Source organism: Carassius gibelio, chromosome A9, assembly GCF_023724105.1.
Source record: "Carassius gibelio isolate Cgi1373 ecotype wild population from Czech Republic chromosome A9, carGib1.2-hapl.c, whole genome shotgun sequence".
Taxonomy (NCBI): domain Eukaryota; kingdom Metazoa; phylum Chordata; class Actinopteri; order Cypriniformes; family Cyprinidae; genus Carassius; species Carassius gibelio.
The window spans coordinates 30,647,105-30,664,868 of NC_068379.1; the positions used below are offsets into that span (position 1 = coordinate 30,647,105).

General features: G+C 36.8%; 2 protein-coding genes across 2 annotated transcripts in view; one reads left to right on the forward strand and one right to left on the reverse strand.

The window, feature by feature from the left end:
* LOC128020150 (striated muscle preferentially expressed protein kinase) overlaps positions 1-3,221 on the reverse strand; it is a 73,675-nt gene extending 70,454 nt beyond the window's left edge. Inside the window, exon 1 of the mRNA XM_052606830.1 lies at positions 2,065-3,221. Within this exon, the coding sequence (XP_052462790.1) occupies positions 2,065-2,491 (427 nt within the window). The 5' untranslated portion in view covers positions 2,492-3,221. The remainder of the gene's footprint in view (positions 1-2,064) is intronic.
* A 3,549-nt stretch (positions 3,222-6,770) lies between these two features.
* LOC128020152 (major facilitator superfamily domain-containing protein 6-B-like) lies at positions 6,771-17,652 on the forward strand. The gene is made up of 7 exons (XM_052606831.1): positions 6,771-7,000; positions 7,921-9,475; positions 13,395-13,492; positions 14,275-14,436; positions 15,489-15,587; positions 15,677-15,954; positions 17,015-17,652. Exons 2-7 carry the CDS (start codon positions 7,923-7,925, stop codon positions 17,273-17,275), a joined length of 2,451 nt encoding a protein of 816 aa, XP_052462791.1. The 5' UTR covers positions 6,771-7,000; positions 7,921-7,922; the 3' UTR covers positions 17,276-17,652.
* The last annotated feature ends 112 nt before the right edge of the window (positions 17,653-17,764 follow it).

Genomic DNA, 17,764 nt, shown 5'->3' on the forward strand with positions numbered 1-17,764 from the left:
CAGGGAGATGTAACAAACCCTTAAAAAACTGAAGCCCAGAAGATCATTAAATGTCAATCATTAAAATGGATTGGAAGAAAAAACATACACCAAGAGTCAAGAGAATGCTGCAAATACAGTAGAGGTGAAAGTTTGATGTGGTTATATAAAACACATACATCATTTCTGTTGATGCAGTGCAAATGAGAAACCCAAATCCAATGAGAGTCGTAAAGGGTGCCTGCATTGCTGACAGTTTGGCGATGAAGCTAGTGGCATCAGTGAAATCATAACACAGTCAGAATGATGTGCTCTGACATGTCCAGTTCAGCTCTGTGACTGTGAAGGACAACAAGGAGACAAAGCCGATCCATCTGAACACATCTCATCACAGCACTGATCCGAAACCAATGAATTACTTCTGATTACTTCTGAAAATCATTTATCACACATTCCTGAACAAATTACAACTGAAGTATGAAGATACAATTCACTAGGGTTAAGTGATTTACTGAAAATTCAAGATATATCTGTGATGATTTTGTTGGTTAGATACAAATAAGCATAATTACAAATATTCTAATTGTTGTGCCTTTTGCACGGATTATTGTATATAAATAAAATGTACCAATTTATATGCCAACTGTATTAATAAAGTTTAAATTGCAGACAATATTACATTAACAACATCAGTCTTAATATTCTTGGCCAGTGTCGTAATATGTGAAAGTGAAAGTGAGTGAAAGTGTGAAAGTGAAGTGACATTCAGCCAAGTATGGTGACCCATACTCAGAATTTGTGCTCTGCATTTAACCCATCCGAAATGCGCACACACACAGAGCAGTGAACACACACACACACTGTGAGCACACACCCGGAGCAGTGGGCAGCCATTTATGCTGCAGCGCCCGGGGAGCAGTTGGGGGTTCAGTGCCTTGCTCAAGGGCACCTAAGTCGTGGTATTGAAGGTGGAGAGAAAGCTGTTCATGCACTACCCCCACCCACAATTCCGTCCGGCCCGAGAATAGAACTCACAACCCTTCGATTGGGAGTCCAACCCTCTAACCATTAGGCCACGACTTCCCCTAATATTGTCTCTAATTTAAAAAAAAAAATTGTCTCTGAAATCCCAAAATCACATGGATATACATCAAGCTTTTCATTTTAAACCAAAAACACAAACATCAAAATTGTAAATACTTTAGCAAGGTTGAAAAATATAGCAATCACTTTTTATAGCTGTATTGCCCAGTCCTATTGTTCACACACTCCTTGTTAAGATATAGTGTTACTCAGAGGGTTTTTATACATTATTACCAAGAGACATCTTAGACTATAAAAGAAAATCTCCACTATATTTCTGCCCAAAAGATAACTGCAAAGAGCACATGAAATCTCTTCATTCTAAGTTCGGGAATAATGCAAAGTGCTAATTCAAAACCTTCAGAGGAGAAAATTAGTAAATCGTTATTATAAAAAATATGATATTATAAATGCACTAAAACACAGCTATTTATTTTGCTAGTACCATAACTATGCACAATAATATGGTCATCTTTTATCAGTTTCTTTCTCTATCAGATAAAAACAAACCTATTGAGAACATCCACTGTCCTGAACGGTTTTCAACCTTCACCTGCCCATATTCTCAGCCAAGCCATAAAAAGCAGCAAAAGTTAACATTCTGTATGTCTTAAATAACAAAATATATTCTCCACAGATCCCTCTGGAGTACACTCCGCGACCTCCAGGGGTCCAGATACCCTATACATTTCTGGCACTATGAAAACTAAACTAGAGTCCAGGGAGATGTAACAAACCCTTAAAAAATTGTGCGCACAATTTATTTATTTTTTCTTGCATGTCATGTGCAGGGCTCCGTACACGAGAATGTCTCCCTTCCACCTTTTTTCTCTGAAGCCTAATTCGATTATTAGCCACATAAACTTGATAATAGGGCACAATGTTCTTATGTTGGGATCTTATGCTCCACTCATTTTTTACAAGATAGTATGAAAAAGCCACGGATTTCTCAAAATGAGACATTAATTTTACATTTACATTTAAAACTACATTCGTAGTTACCTTCACCCAAATCCAAAACGGCTAGGACAGCACTGCTTCTGGCCTCTCCAAGATTGTTGATGGCGATGCAGGTATAGAGGCCAGCGTCACTGGGTTTGCAATCCCTGATCCACAGGCCTCCGTATTCCTGGTTATCCATGTTGAGCAGGTCATCATTGTGGTACCAGTAGAGGGTAGGTTGTGGGTCTCCAGCCACGGCCACTTTCAGACGGATATCACAGCCAGTGCCTACTGCAGCGTTCCTCATCTTCCGGATGAACACTGGAGGAGTTGGGGTTGGGTACAAAGAAGCAGCAGGGTCTGGTACGACATGATCAGAAGTAACTTTTGCCCGTTTTGATGGTATCCTGGGGCTGGGAGATGCCATTCCTCCTGCTTCTTCATCAGCACCCTTCTTCAGGGTCATCTGGACCTCAGCTTTCCGCATGATCCAGTGGAGAGCTTCTTTATGGACTGCTACACGTTATTAAACTGACTGAAGCTTCAATTAAACTTACATTAATAGGTATCTCTAATGCACAATAAATTGTCCAAAAATAAAATAGCCTTTAATAATTTGGAGTTTTGATATGGTAAACATATTCCGAATAAATATTATCAAATGTAAGACAGACTCGACTCCAGATTTAAGTTGTCTACACCAGTTAAATGCAATACTTACTTATCAAATGATTTCTTTAAGAAAAGAGGAAATCTCTACCTGCATTAACAGAAGACCTCCCAAAAGGCCTTCAGGCACATGGAAATGTTGCAAAAAAGGTTTTCTGCATCATAAATGTATTGGAATATGTTTCTCACATCCTTGAGATGTCCAATTAGAGAAGCTGAAAACAAAATGTTTAATCTTTCTCCAATTAGGCGAATGTAGCTTGCGCATGTACTCCTGGCTGGATGGTATTTTTAGAGCGAGTCCCAGAGGATCATATTGCATTAGCAGCTACCCTTGTTGCCTTTTGGAAGATTTGGCCTCAGCTTTTCACCCTCAGATTCAGGTCCCCCAGTTCCTCGGGATCTAAGGGGGGAAAAATGACCGCTGGATCCTTTAAGAAATTACTCATTTGCAGGATTTCCAACTGGTTTCCAACTAGGTGCCCAGACTTACGTCCCCTTGCCCTCCAAGTTAAGCTGTCTCACTCATGATAGCCCCCTCCCTCCACTCGAATGCCCCCCCGGGGAAGTGGCAGATAAGTCCCTCTAAGTCATCAAAGAACAGCTGTACCCTGATAGGTCAAATTTTTTGGGCAGCCGGATGCTTTGGCCCAGCCTCTCATCTTCTCCCCGACACTCAAAGCCAATCACAAACTCCAGAAAGTGTGACATGAGGACATAATGAGGGAGGGATTCAGAATAAAGCTCTGATTCATGAGTCAAAGATAGCTGCTGAGTGAGAATCGATTCCAGCATCAATTTCAGACTTGGCAGTGGTATTTTTCCCTAAGAAAATAACATGATAAAGCACTCAAGGCTTAAGGATCCATATCATTTCTCAAACAACAATGGAACAACATCTCATCAGCAATGGAAACAGTTATCAGGATTAAAGAATGCAATAATATCTTGCAAATTTCAAAGAAAGCCACGAGAACTAAACAAAAGAACCTAAAACAACAGTTTCAATATAATATAGACTGCCACCTGCTGGACACTATGTATACGTGCAAGCTATTTTATGGTTCTTGATAATGGAGACAAAATACAATATTCATTAAGTACATGGTCGACTACTTCAATCGCAACTTTACTTTTATGTTATTTTATTTCATATATATATATACACACACACACACACACACACACAAACACACACATATATAGATGATAGCAAACAAGAAATTTATAAATTACTATTTTATAACAGTAAATAAAACAACTGATGGTGTTTTTATACATATTATACATTTATAGATTATCAGCATTATTCCGTGTTTAAATAATTCGCTAATTTATAATTAAAAAAGAACAATAAAATACATATATTTAATCTAATTTCACTAATCAAAAATCACTACAAAATCACTTTCAAAATTTTATGAAAATTTGAATTCTGTTCATTCAGCAGCAGTTAGATGCTTATTCCATCAATTCAAAAAGGTGAAATACTGAGTGATTAATCAGCCTGGATTATATATTAGTCTATCACTAATTAATTAAATGTGTTCAGTAAACATCAAGTTCATAACTCAGTAAAATAATATTGTGTCCAATGATACAATCTGATACATGAATCGGAGCTATATATACAGATTTGTATAAAATGCATAATATGACAATATCCACCGCTTTGTGAACGTTTAACACCAGCAGAGGCTTCACAAACCGCCAACCCTCTTGTACATTCATTCAACTGATGAGTGATGTTCATTTTCCCTACTTTAAAATGAGATCACAAACAACTAAAAGGATTTCAGAGGGCTGAATTTCATGCTAAGCATGTGCTCTCTTTTTGGAACCCCCTTTGAAAGGAAAATCCTCTTTGCAGTTTGTCCTGCAGAACCCAGTTGTCATAGAAACAGCGTTGCTCTCTGGACCGCTGAGTTGAGAGCTAATGTGTGGATGGTTTACAGGTCTCTGAGTGAGTGGGAGGGAACAGGGAGGCAGATACAACACTTTACTATTCTAACACAAAAGGGGAGATAGCAGATGTTTTAGCAGGACTCTGTTTAGGGGCTAAAATAATTTGGAAAAGGCAGGAATGAATGGCAGGGATGGTGACACTGGTGACAAGGATGATGCCGTTGATGGACAACAATGAAAAGAAGAGTTTTACACTTACCTGAAGCTGGAAGCAGAGAGCTGTGACGAGTGGAGTGTCTGATGCGCGTGTAAAACATCGCCCCCTGCTGGTTTAAACGATACCCTCATAATTAGGGTGTTTCCTCAGTGATGTCATTGAGGATAGAAACTGCCCACGTGTGATCACATTTCTCGATAAATCAACATTTAGACATTACATTTCGTTACATTGATTCCCAAAACAAGACCAACAATAAATTAATATGAGCTAACTTATTTTTTTTGTGGAAAAACTCTTATTTGTTGGAAAGTTTTATGACTTTTCTATTTTTTCTGCATAAAAAATGAAGAAATTTTGACAGATTATTTTTGGTTGCATTAGCCATCTTGTCTCATACAGACACACACAATACTGTAACTATAGCATATGTGCCAGTCTCTCTCTCTCTCTCTGTGTGTGTGTGTCTGTGTGTGTGTGTTCACATCTAAAACATGGCTTATTCAAGCCATTCAGAGATTCTTCAATAAGCATTATAAATACCAGTTGGATACATGCAGTAAACAGCTATATGGAGTCCTGAATGAAATAAATTGTACAATGCTATTATAAGTACAAGTACACTGTAGTCCAAAGCGATGACATATTATATTTTAAGTAACGTTAAATAGTCTGTATCTTTCATCCTGCTTCTATGACAGGCATATATATTGCCAGTTATGTATATTAGTTAATTAAACGGTTATTTAAATAAAAGAAAAAAATATTTGTTATTTTTTTATCTAAAAGTGGGTAAAAAGGTTCAATTTTAAGTATCATTCGGTTACATACATACATTATCCTCGTTGCAACTGAATTCATATATAATGTAGTACAGGTTAAGATTTTCTTGTACCTTGTTAAATGTTTTCAAGAATGAAGAAATTACACATTTGCTCTCCATCTTGGCGTCAGTCTAACTTTGTTAGCATCTAACTAGTTATAGATGATTTTGCGCCAAAATCGTTTGTTTAGAATACAAGGTATTTTACTTCGATTCATATGTTCATTCTGGTGAATCGATTCCTCTCGGTCTTCGCTCTCACTTGTAACTTTGGAAATTCTAATTCATCTTGGTGAATCGGTTCCTCAAACTCGGTTCTCTCTGTCATGTAGCGTTGGGATGTTCCAGTGAATCAATTTTGTGCGGTTCATGAAAATAAACAGATAAAAAAATTACTCGCCAATTTTATTCCTAGAACGGCTCGCTTATCTCTTCTTATATTTAAAGCTGCTGTTTTGGTTATAGAAATTATTGGTGTTATTTCTCTATAGTTGTATTTGTTGTAAATGTATAGCCTAGTTTGATGCTGTCAGTTATCCTACTGACACAAAGTTTTTGTGGCAGAAAATACAGATTAGATTAATATTTATATAGCCTACTATATATTAAAATAACTGCTGAAAATTTTGGCTGCTTCTTCTCGTAAAGTTTTTTTTATTATTATTATTATTATTATTTAAACTTTAGTGAGCGCAAGCAGATGTCGCTGTTTCATCACTAGAGCTGGATCAGTTCGCTGGTCAAAAATGGGCTAGCTATCATTTCTAATCAGAAAATGTATAGCCTATGAATATACATAAATATAATCATATATATATATATATATATATATATATATATATATATATATATATATATATATATATATATATATATATATATATATATCAAACATTAAAGTAAGTATTTTACCCCACATATAAGATAATATAAACTATTTTAAACTATTATAGAGGCTATTTTGATTATTTAAAAAATCCTAAACATAATAAACATTTGACTGATCTTAGATATGGCATCGTCTCTTAGGCAAACACTATACGGGAAAACTTCAAAAACATTTTAAGAACAGAAGAACGAAACAGGGTGTCACAGTTGCCAATGACATCAATGGCAATAAGGCAGTCCCACGATCACATTGACGCCTGTGCTCATCACAGGTAAGTGAGAGACTGACGTCAGGTCGGATGAAAACGGCCGTAGAATAAATCTGCTCCTATGCGCTACCGGAATTCCTCGCTTTTTGAGGACTATTCATAGTAAGTAAGCAAAAATCCAGGATGGTGATAAAATGATGGTTGGAAGGAGAGAGCAGTCTGTTGAAGGGATCGTCCTCCTTCAACGCCAGACGGTGAAATAACAAACTTCCACACAACACCCGGGTAAGTGAGCTTTGTATTGAGCCTCTAAAACACTGAAGGAAAAATAATGCATGATCAGTTGTGTTTTTAAATACATTTAGTTGTGTTAATTGTGTTAGCGCAATGTGCAATGTTAATACAGGTCGTGCCAGGATGTGTGTGTCAATCAGTTTCAGACAAGGGACTACACCCAAGTGCATTATGATACATGATGTTACCGTTTTAAAATGTTAACTGTATTTAATATTCCTCCAAAGCACAATGATCTTCATCTCTTAATTGCATTTCTAAGAATGTCGTTTTTACTAATACTACCTGTTAGGCTATTCAACATTATATTCACTTGATGTGTAATCTTCTTTAATATCGGTAATTATGGGGAGTCATAAAACTTAGATTTACATTCAGCAATAGTGGGCTAAATATTAAATTGCATTAATCTTCCTATGAATAGTATAGACAACAATATGCAAATTATTAGTATGGGTAAATACAAAAAAATTAACATGAGATCATAAGTATGTGGTTAATGGACACTTTGCATAGGTTTTTTGTTGTTGTTGTTGTTGTTGTTGTTTTTTGTTTTGTTTTGTTTTTTGAGCCAATGACCAGATCAATAAAGGAAAAAAAAAAAAAAAAAAAACCCATCATGACAATGCTGATTGGCTGATGGTAAAGCAAGAATCTTTAAGCTCTTCATGACCATGAACTATGTTGTGAGAGGCTGCAAACAAGGGGCTGGGGTGGGGGGGTCCATAAAATTATTTTTGGTCCTTCAAGGTAATGCTATTGGATTGTCCACCTAAATGGCCCTGCTAATGTTAATCAGCCAGATTCTGACCAAATGGTTGTGCCCCAACATTTAAGAACTGCAAGTTAATTCTACAATGTGAAGCCATTATCCCACATGTCCTTAACAGATGTTTATGTCTGTCTCGCAGAAATGGCGAGTGATCGGGTGGCCATCCTAACGGATGACGAGGAGGACCAAAAGAGGAAATATGTTCTGTCTGAACCATTTAACACTCTGTCCCTGGGGCAGGTTGCAAACACTACACCGTCCAGTCAAACAGCACTGTCTGCCCCCAACGACACACTCCCTTCCCAGCCCTCTCAGAGTATGGACTGCATGGAGAGGTGCTGTGTGCGAATAGACAATCATCTCTTGATTTCCAAGGTCTTCTACTTCTTCTTTTACTCCGCCTATGGCTCTTTACACCCCCTGCTTGCTGTGTACTACAAGCAGCTGGGAATGACACCCAGCCAAAGTGGCCTGCTAGTTGGGATCCGTTATTTTATAGAGTTCTGCAGTGCACCTTTCTGGGGAGTAGTGGCGGACCGCTTCAAGAAAGGAAAGGCATTGTTACTGTTTTCTGTACTCTGCTGGGTGGTCTTTAACTGCGGTATTGGCTTTGTCAAGCCAGCTGCTATGACCTGTGTCAGTAAGGACCCCGCTGTTGGGACACCAAACAATTTTACAAACTATACACAAACTGGTAACCATACCAGACAACGAAGATACCTGATTGAGAATATATACTCTGCTCCTCCGATTTCTCAGCCAATATTAGAAGGATATAGACCTCACACTAGATACATTCGAAGTGCAAATGTAAATACCTCAGTCACTCCCCCTGGAAGCTCCACTGAGAATCCTGTCGGCATTTCTACTCCATCTAACTCGACAACAGTGTCGCCTCGTACCTCGACACCTACGTCAAAATCTACCTCGACAACAGAAACAAAAGCTACCACTGCCAAACTCAGAGAGAATATCATAGTCTTTGATAAGAAACAAGTAGATACTATATTTCTCTTGATCCTCTTGGTCATTATTTTTGGTGAGTTCTTCAGCGCCCCAGCTGTGACCATTGTGGACACTGTCACTCTTCAGTACTTGGGCCAACACAGAGATCGTTATGGACTCCAGAGGATGTGGGGATCTCTGGGATGGGGTGTCGCTATGCTGTCAGTGGGCATTTGGATCGACCACACGCACATCACGGTCTTCATTCAGGGTTCGGGTTGTGTCCAGCCCGACTACAAGAACTACCAAATTTCATTCATAGCATTTGGAGTCCTGATGACCGCAGCACTTATTGTGGCAACACAGTTCCACTTTGACAACAGGGTTTATCGGTCAGACGAAGAAGAGGACAAGAAGGAGGCTGTGAAAATACCTCAAGTGATTCAGGAGGTCTCGTCTCCAGAGTCCAGTTCAGATGATGCACCCGTGTGCCCAGAAAGCACCCCACAACATTTTCCCTTCAGAGATCTCTTCCGGATCATTTGTGGCGTCCGCTATGGTACGGTTCTCTTTGTGGCCTGGTTCATGGGGTTTGGTTACGGTTTCGTGTTCACCTTCCTCTACTGGCATCTGGAGGACCTGAAGGGCACCCCCACTCTCTTTGGCATCTGCTCGGTGCTCAGTCATGTGTCTGAGCTGGCCGCTTATTTCATCAGCCACAAACTCATTGAGCTTGTTGGACACATCAGGTGGGAACCCAATTATGTAAAATATATTGCATAATTTATATTTAACTGCACTTGTATTGTAAGATTATGTACTACTTTTACGTATGGAAAGTGGGCTTGGATTATGAAACATTAATTTGGAAATTATTTTTTATTTGTTTTAATGGCAGGTATGCAGATGCAAGACCAAATAGGATAACCACTTACCGCTTGTACATTTGTTCAGTCCACTTTCCAACGCAAGTGTTTGGCTGAGGCTTCTCCTGTTATTTGGGATGTTCACACTGACAGCAGTTTGTCTCAGTCATGAGTCATTCATTTTCAGTGAGAGTAGAAAGTTGAGCAATTAAGTATACAAATGAGCACACTTCAACTTTTATGCAAATAAGCAGTGGCAACTAAGTGCAGACCATGTTCTGATAAGAGTTAGATACTAAGGTCAGGTAAGAGCCAGCTCACACAGAAAGTGAGAAAGTGCTTTTGTGTTCCACTCTGCTGTTAATTGTTGAACTAGATGGCCGCATTTAACTGGTGCATCGTGTCTTGCCAACGTTAGCCCCATGTTTTTAAGCTGTTCTTAAATGCAATAATATTTCCTGTGTGACTGGACCGTAAGAAGGCCTATGTAGACTCTGCAACTTCCAGCAACTTAAGTTGCTTGGGTATATTTCTAGCAAATTCCAAAAAAAACATATGTATGGGTCAAAATTATAGATTTTTTTACCAAAAATCATTACGTTATTAAGCAAAGATCATGTTACATGAAGATATTTAGTAAATTTCCTACCATAAATATCTTTTTGATAAGTTATATGCATTGCTAAGGACTTAATTTAGACAACATTTGAGCTGATTTTTTTTTCAATATTTAGATTTTTTGCACCCTCAGATTCCAAGTTTTCAAATAGTTGTATCTCAGTCAAAAAAATTTCTTTCCATTCAAACAAACCATACATAAATGGAAAGCTCATTTATTCAGCTTTCAGATGATGTATAAATCTCAATTTCAAAAAATTGACACTGGTTTAAGGTCCAGGTTCATATTGTTTTACTATTTAGTGTTTATACTTTATATAAATAATACTAATGTAAATAAATGTAGTTTATTTATATTTATAGTATTTACTAATGCTTTAAATGAGCTATTATGTTCAGATATTTAAATTTAGTTTAAAGTGAACGGATATAATTAGAAAGGCATATTTTTCCTTATGTTGTCATTACATTCAGAGCTAGATTTACTGACAAAGTTATATTAAATTATCTCTTCTACACATTTGGTTTGTCATAGACAGGTGTTGTGTTGAGCAAATCTTTGTATGGGAGGAGCCAACTATTTTATTTTAGTTACTAGTTTATGTATTTTAGTGTGCCCAAACAACGCCTTCATGCAATAGCAACCATATCCTAGTTGCTCAATATTTTATGAGAACACGACCAAGCACATCTGCCAGATTTGTGGCATAGTGGTGTACATAAGGCTCACAGGGAAAGTTCAAAGGTTGTTTAAGGTGTCTCAGTAAGTATAGTTGACTTTGGTTAAGCTGTAAATGGGCACTGCCCAGCCTGGGCACACTATCAACCAAGATGCAGGCCACCCTTTTCCAGGATGTTTACCATGTGTATGTGCGTGCTAAATAGACACTTCTGCTCACATCCTCAATCTCCTTTGAGGTATTTCTCAAGTGCGTGGTATTTCCCAGAGAACTGGCACTTCAGAGTGAACCAGATCCTTTTAAGATAGCTCAAGTTGTACTGGTGGCTCAGTCTTTGCATTTTTATGATGTAAACTGGTAGCATTTGGCAGACGTTTTGCAATACAGGACCCTCAAACCAGTTTCCGAGACCACATTCGAGCTTATGGAGATGTTATTTTTGTCGACAGATGCTGTTTTGTGAAAAGCTGATTAGTTAGCAGCAATCTGCATCTGCAGGTATAGTAATTATGCTGCGTAACCGAACTACAGTTCCATGCAACATATAAGATGATTTCTAACTTACCATACTGAGCAACTTGATTGTTGTTAAAAAAAAAACTAAATAAATAAAAAGCTAAGGGACATGAGGTGATGAAACTTGCAGAACTGCTGCTGCTCACAAAGAGACTATATCTCACAATGTGATTTTATATCTCAAGATTGTTTCATTATATTTCATGATGTGACTATATCTCACAGATGTGACTTTTATATTAATATATAGTGTACATTAACATTTTATATATTATATTAAATAATATATATTCCTATAACAATTTGCTGCATTTGTATTTTAGTCAGTATAAATTAATAATACATTCCTGTGTTCTACATTTTAAAAAATCTTATGGAAACCAAAATGTTATTGATATTGATACCTTCAGTTTTGTCTCTGTAGCCTTTGTTAAGTGGCCTGTTTTCAGTGTAACTTTATCCTGCCATTAGCCCTATCACACATTGTCTAGGCTTTCCAGCATTGATCCACTGAGCTTGCTTCTTTTGTTGATCAATTCTAAAGCTTTCTAAAGGCAGAGGGTGTGGCAGAGTCAACTTTATTTTTATAGTGTACCATGAAATGTTCTCTGTAGTTTGTAGAGTCAACATTTGCATGGCTATCTCCCAGAGCTGCTTTTGTTCATGTAGCTGTATGAAGAGAGGAGTTGTAAAGCTCCAGTTTAAAGGTTTTCGTGTAGTTTTTTTGGTGTTAGCAGCATGCTTAAAATGCACACAACTATAAGTGATTTTAAACATTTAAACACTGTGGAGCAAATCATTGGAATCTGACCAGCCTGACAGCTGCACTGACTCCACCAATGGCGTGAGATTGGGGCGGGGCTATATGTATTTGTTTAAGCAATGGAGGACAGGGAGAGTATATAAGAAAAAATTATTATTTTAAGTCGTGATGAAGCGTAAATAGTGATAGATCTTTTCTTCGGTGTTATTTACATCCCAGTTAAACAACTTTTAATTTGTTTAAACAATTTTAATTATAAAACAATTTGTTGGTTTAAAATTTTTTATAGCGTATATAATTTTAATTAGTGATAAATTCTGCTCAAGTAAGCCATATCAAGGTTTATTCCCTCAAAAAGTGTAAACTGTTGTGCAAAACATTGGTCTGTCGAGCTTCCCCGACAACTGCAACACTGACTCAACCAATGGTGTGAGTTTGGGGTGGGGCTATGTATTTGTTCAACCAATGGCAGATGGGGAGCGTGGTTAGGAAACCTGTTTGGAAACAATCTTCATTCTGTTTAAAATTGCGATGAAGCAAAAGCAGCTATAGTCTTTTCTTCTGTAATTTGACGTACATCCCACTTAAAAGAATTATCGGAAAAGAAAAACATTTAGGACAGGGACTTCTTCATTCACTGAATGTTGCTTATATCAATGCGAGCTTGCAGGCGATCATAAAAAAGGTGCGGTGTTTAAGCAAACTGAATGTTTGGAGAAGTCAAGACATAGGTCTCCTGTTGTTTAACCGGAAGATTGGGTTATGTTGTTTTAATAAAAAATGACTAGTTCAAAAGATGAATATGAATGAATCGTATGAATGAATTGTTCACAATAACATGTATTTAGAAAATTATAATCATAATATCATTTATGACTATAATTTATGCTTAGTGATGCTAGTAGCAAAGAAATGAGATGCTTCAATTTAATAGGATTGGTTTTCCAGGAAACAACATTCAAATGAATCTGGTATTGATGACATTAAAGTACTTTTGTCCTGTCAGAGATTCTGTGTTTGTAGATAAGCACTGGTGAGATCATTAATTCGGCCTTCAGAATAGAGACTGACGTCACCAGCAAATGCAACACCCAGCCTTTACTAGGCCTTATAAACCAAACTGGTTTAGCTACACCCATCGTGATATTTTCATTGTACAGAAAAGCATTGTTTCATATGTATGAATGAAATATGACATACACATGATTGTGCTTTCTTTCTTTAGAGTCCTTTATATCGGACTGGCCTGCAACACTGCACGCTATCTGTACATCTCCTACCTGGAGAATGCATGGATAGTTTTACCCATGGAGGTGCTTCAAGGTGAGAAAAACTGTGTTTCTGTGTCGCCCCACTGGCCTTATCTAACAGAAAGTGGAGTTGTGATTAGTAGGCTGTGCTCTTGAGTGACCACAGCTGACGGTTGAGATCATCCAAGGACATGAATCAGCTGTATTTGCAATATATATCTGCCACCTTATTTCACATCAGACGTGCTGTTGCAATCTCACAGTTACTGTTTAGAAATACACAGGTTTAGGGCAGTGCCATTTGTTTCAAAACTGAAAGAGATGTTACTGTCACTGGCTAGATGGTATGTTATGCTGTTTGACATCGGTTATTAGAGTAGTAAACTCTTTTATTAAAATGCCAAGACCTTTGATATTTTCTAAAACAAGTTTAAAAGCCTGTTTAGCTGCTTCAGCCACTATTATCTTGGGACTGTGTTGACTATTCACATTGTACAGGATGACCCTGTTCCCATCGCACATGGAGCGTAAAGACTGTTTGACTGAGTAATATGATATTATATACAATATTGTTAGTTTGCTATCAGTTTAAGTCTGCTCATTTATATATGCAAGTTCTAAAGAAACATTAGAGAGATGCATTTTGCACTTTTTTGTACTTTTAATGATCAATTGTAACAGAATTAAAGCATATTGCGTAATACTTTTATAGAGCTGCTTTTTAACATTTTAGTTTTGAACATATTCATATTTGCATAACAACTGTATATGGTGTCTTATTGTTGTGGTCATTTATTTTAAAAAGAGCTCATGAGCAGATGCACAAGTGTTTGCTTATGTTAATGTGTCATGCAGGTTTGACACATGCATCCGTGTGGGCGGCATGCATCTCGTATTTGAGCGCTGCTGTTCCTCCAGCTCTGCGCACGTCGGCTCAGGGGATCCTGCAGGGGCTGCACCTGGGGCTGGGGAGAGGATGTGGAGCCATGCTGGGAGGAGTTTTTGTTAACTTCTTCGGTATGATATCAACAAGACCATGAGACACCACAGACTTCCCATATATGCTTTTAAGCTGTTATATATTTAGACCGTTAAAAAAGTGTCAGACCCTTATAGTAAGGAGAATTCTACATTATTCTGTATCCAAGAGTCTATGAAAATGTGACTTTTTTTTTTTTACTTAAATACTAATAAATCATTAAATCTTATTTGATCCAAAAATACAGTAAAAATATAACTAAAATATTATTACAATTTCAAATATTTGTTTTGTGTTTGAATATATTTTATTTAGTTATTTATTATGTGGTGCAAAGCTGAATTTTCAGCATCAGTACTCCAGTCTTCAGTGTCACATGATCCTTCAGAAATCATTCATCATTCTGATATGCTGATTTATTATAACTGCTGGAAATTGTTTTGCTGCTTAATATTTTTTTTATACTTTTTTCAGAATTATTTGATGAATAAAAAGTTTAAAAGTTTAATTCTTTCTATTTTTGAAAGAAATTAAAACTTTTATTCAGCCAGGTGATAGCAAATATTTATATTGTAAGAAAATATTTATATTTTAAATAAATGCTTTTCTTTTTAACTTTGAATTCATCAAAGAATCCTGAAAAAGAGTATAGCAGTTTCCCCAAAAAAGATTTAGCAGCACAACTGTTGCTAACATTGATAATTCTTATAATACTAAAATGATTTCTGAAGGATCATGTGACACTAAAGACTGGAGTAATGCTGCTGAAAAGTCAGCTTTGCATCACAGGAATAAATTGGATTTTAATGTATAATAAAATATAAAAATGTTATTTTGCATCATAATAATATTTCACAATATAAAATTTCCCCCTATATTTTTGATCAAATAAATACAGCCTTGATGAGCTTAAGAAACTCCTGAAAAAAAAAACATAAAAAATCATTCTGATCCCAAACTTTTGAAGGGTAGTGTATGTATACAATTTTATATAAATGTCCCTAGACTTTTGGGCCTTTCTGAATATATACAGAAAACGTTTCGGTTTCCTCTCAAGTTTCCTTTTTCACCTTGCAAATGTCCTGTTTAGGTGCTGCAGAAACCTTCAGAGGCCTCGGTATGGCCTCCCTGGTTACATTACTCATCTTCTCTCTGATACAGTGGCTGTTAGGTCAGAACGAGGATAAAAGTACGTTCCTGCTGTTTTAGAACAAAAAGGTCATTTTGCTGGAGTAGATCCTGCCACAGCTTATTGATTACGTCTGTGCTCTTTTACAGAGGGATCAATGTTGGCCGAGAACATCCCAGTTCCCTCCAGCCCAGTCCCTATCGCCACTATTGACTTAGTCCAGGACCAGTCCGCATCTCAGCCAAACCCCGAATCAAAGTCGCCTCCTAAGAAAACCAGGCATCAGGAAGAGCAAGAAAATGTCAACAAGCCAGCCTGGGTGGTGTCTGCTTCCCCGTGGGTCACCATCGCTTTCGCCCTCTATCAGATCAGAGATATGGTAGCTTTGTCAAAGAGCAACCCCTGTGGTGGAAGTCAAGCCCTGCAGGTAGGATGGCACCCTTTGGGATTTGGACATGAGGAGGTGGTGAAAGTTTCACTCTTGCTGTTTAATTCCCTTTTTCTGCTAATGTTCTTATTCATACTTGTATTCGTTTATCATCTTGGCTTTTTGGTATGGAATTATTGTGAAAACCACTGTTGAAATACTTATCATACTGATGGCAAATTATATTTTTACCGAATGATTAACTCTTTCTCTTTGCATTCACGCTTTCATTTTCTCAGGGGAAAGGTGAGGAAAAATCTTTGCACTTTATACACAAAAATGCATGCAGTCCGTTGCATGCAGTCACAGTCTGTTATTGCATTTCCTCTTTCATTCTTCATGTATTCTTTGATAATTTACATAAATCTGGTTAACACTGTTGTACAACCTACTTCTTGCTTAAATAAATGCTTTTCTGTTGTCAGCTTTGTTTGTCCTTTCTTAAAACACTCTTCTGTGATTCAGCTGCTTTGTGTTCAGTTTATTATCTTTTTTCAAGCAAATGTTTAAAGTCAGGACATTTTTGACTTTTTTTTATTTTGTTGCTGTATGTTTCCCTGCATTTGGCACAGTTACTATTTGTCATTGTAAAGTACACATAGTGTTTATATTTGTATATATATATATATATATATATATATATATATATATATATATATATATATATATATATGTTACTTTTAATCCATTAAGTCTAACATTTTAGTTAAGAAAATGTGAAATTTAAATTATGAAGTATTTATGTGTCATAGTAATAACTTTCTATAGTGCTTCTATTTTTATTTATCTTTATTTTTAATTTATCTTAACCCTATAGAGAAAATGTTTGTTATTTAAAAAAAATTAAAAATAAATAAAAAATCTAGTTAACAATTGGTGCATATTTAAGAAAATATCACAGCTTAAAGCATCATGATCCTAAAATTGTCTAATTTTCATGTTGAGGTGAAAATTCACTTGTTTTATTCATTCTAGCACAAATTTTAACAAAAAAAAAAAAAGTACCTTACCATAGTAATTTATTTCAAATGTTTAACCTTTATGCGTCCTCCTCTTGTAGGAGACAAATGAGCAAACTTCAGCGCCGCCACCTGCTGATGATTCCACATCATCACAACCCGATACATTAAGTCCGGCAGAATATCTCTCACAAGGACCTACTACCAGTGCATTTGTTCCTCAGAACACACACCCTGTCCCTCCTGTGGAAGAACCGCCTCCATCCACAGGGAGAAAAGAACCAGTAGAAAACTCAACTCCATTGCCAGGACATTCCAAACAGCTGCTTCCAACAGCACAACCACAATCAACAATCAACTGAACGGCTTAGATGACAGCTGATGTTGGACCAAAAATATTATATTGGCCTACAGGTATTCTACATTAGACGAGGCAATAGAATCAATATGCTTTGCATTTCCACATTTGATGTCATGCATTAGTTGCAAAGGGCTTGCAAGTCTTTGTACAGGGTCTGTGCCTATATGAGGAAATCTGCATACTTCTGAGTGATTAATTCTTATAATGTAACAGCTGAGGTGCTTCAGTATAATAATCATGGGACTTGCCATTGCTATAGAGAAGCATAGTTGCTTTGCACTCTGTATAAAATGTTATTTTGCTATTCATGCTTCCATATTTCTTGACCGAGTTTAAATATAAAACATCTATTCTGTATTAAGTAAAATGTTAAAGCCATGCTCTGTTCTCTTAAATATATAGTTATCTGTAAAACCAAGAGTATAGTAGCTGATACGAAGCATTGGAAGGTATTGTTTTGCCCAATATGAGTTCTGAAATCATCTGTATA

Bases quoted from the DNA above. Each gene is read 5' to 3' on its own strand.
- LOC128020152 (XM_052606831.1), top strand. From the start codon at position 7,923: ATGGCGAGTGATCGGGTGGCCATCCTAACGGATGACGAGGAGGACCAA. The intron at 13,493-14,274 runs GTGAGAAAAACT...TGTGTCATGCAG, and splicing joins ACCCATGGAGGTGCTTCAAG to GTTTGACACATGCATCCGTG. The intron at 15,588-15,676 runs GTACGTTCCTGC...GCTCTTTTACAG, and splicing joins AGGTCAGAACGAGGATAAAA to AGGGATCAATGTTGGCCGAG.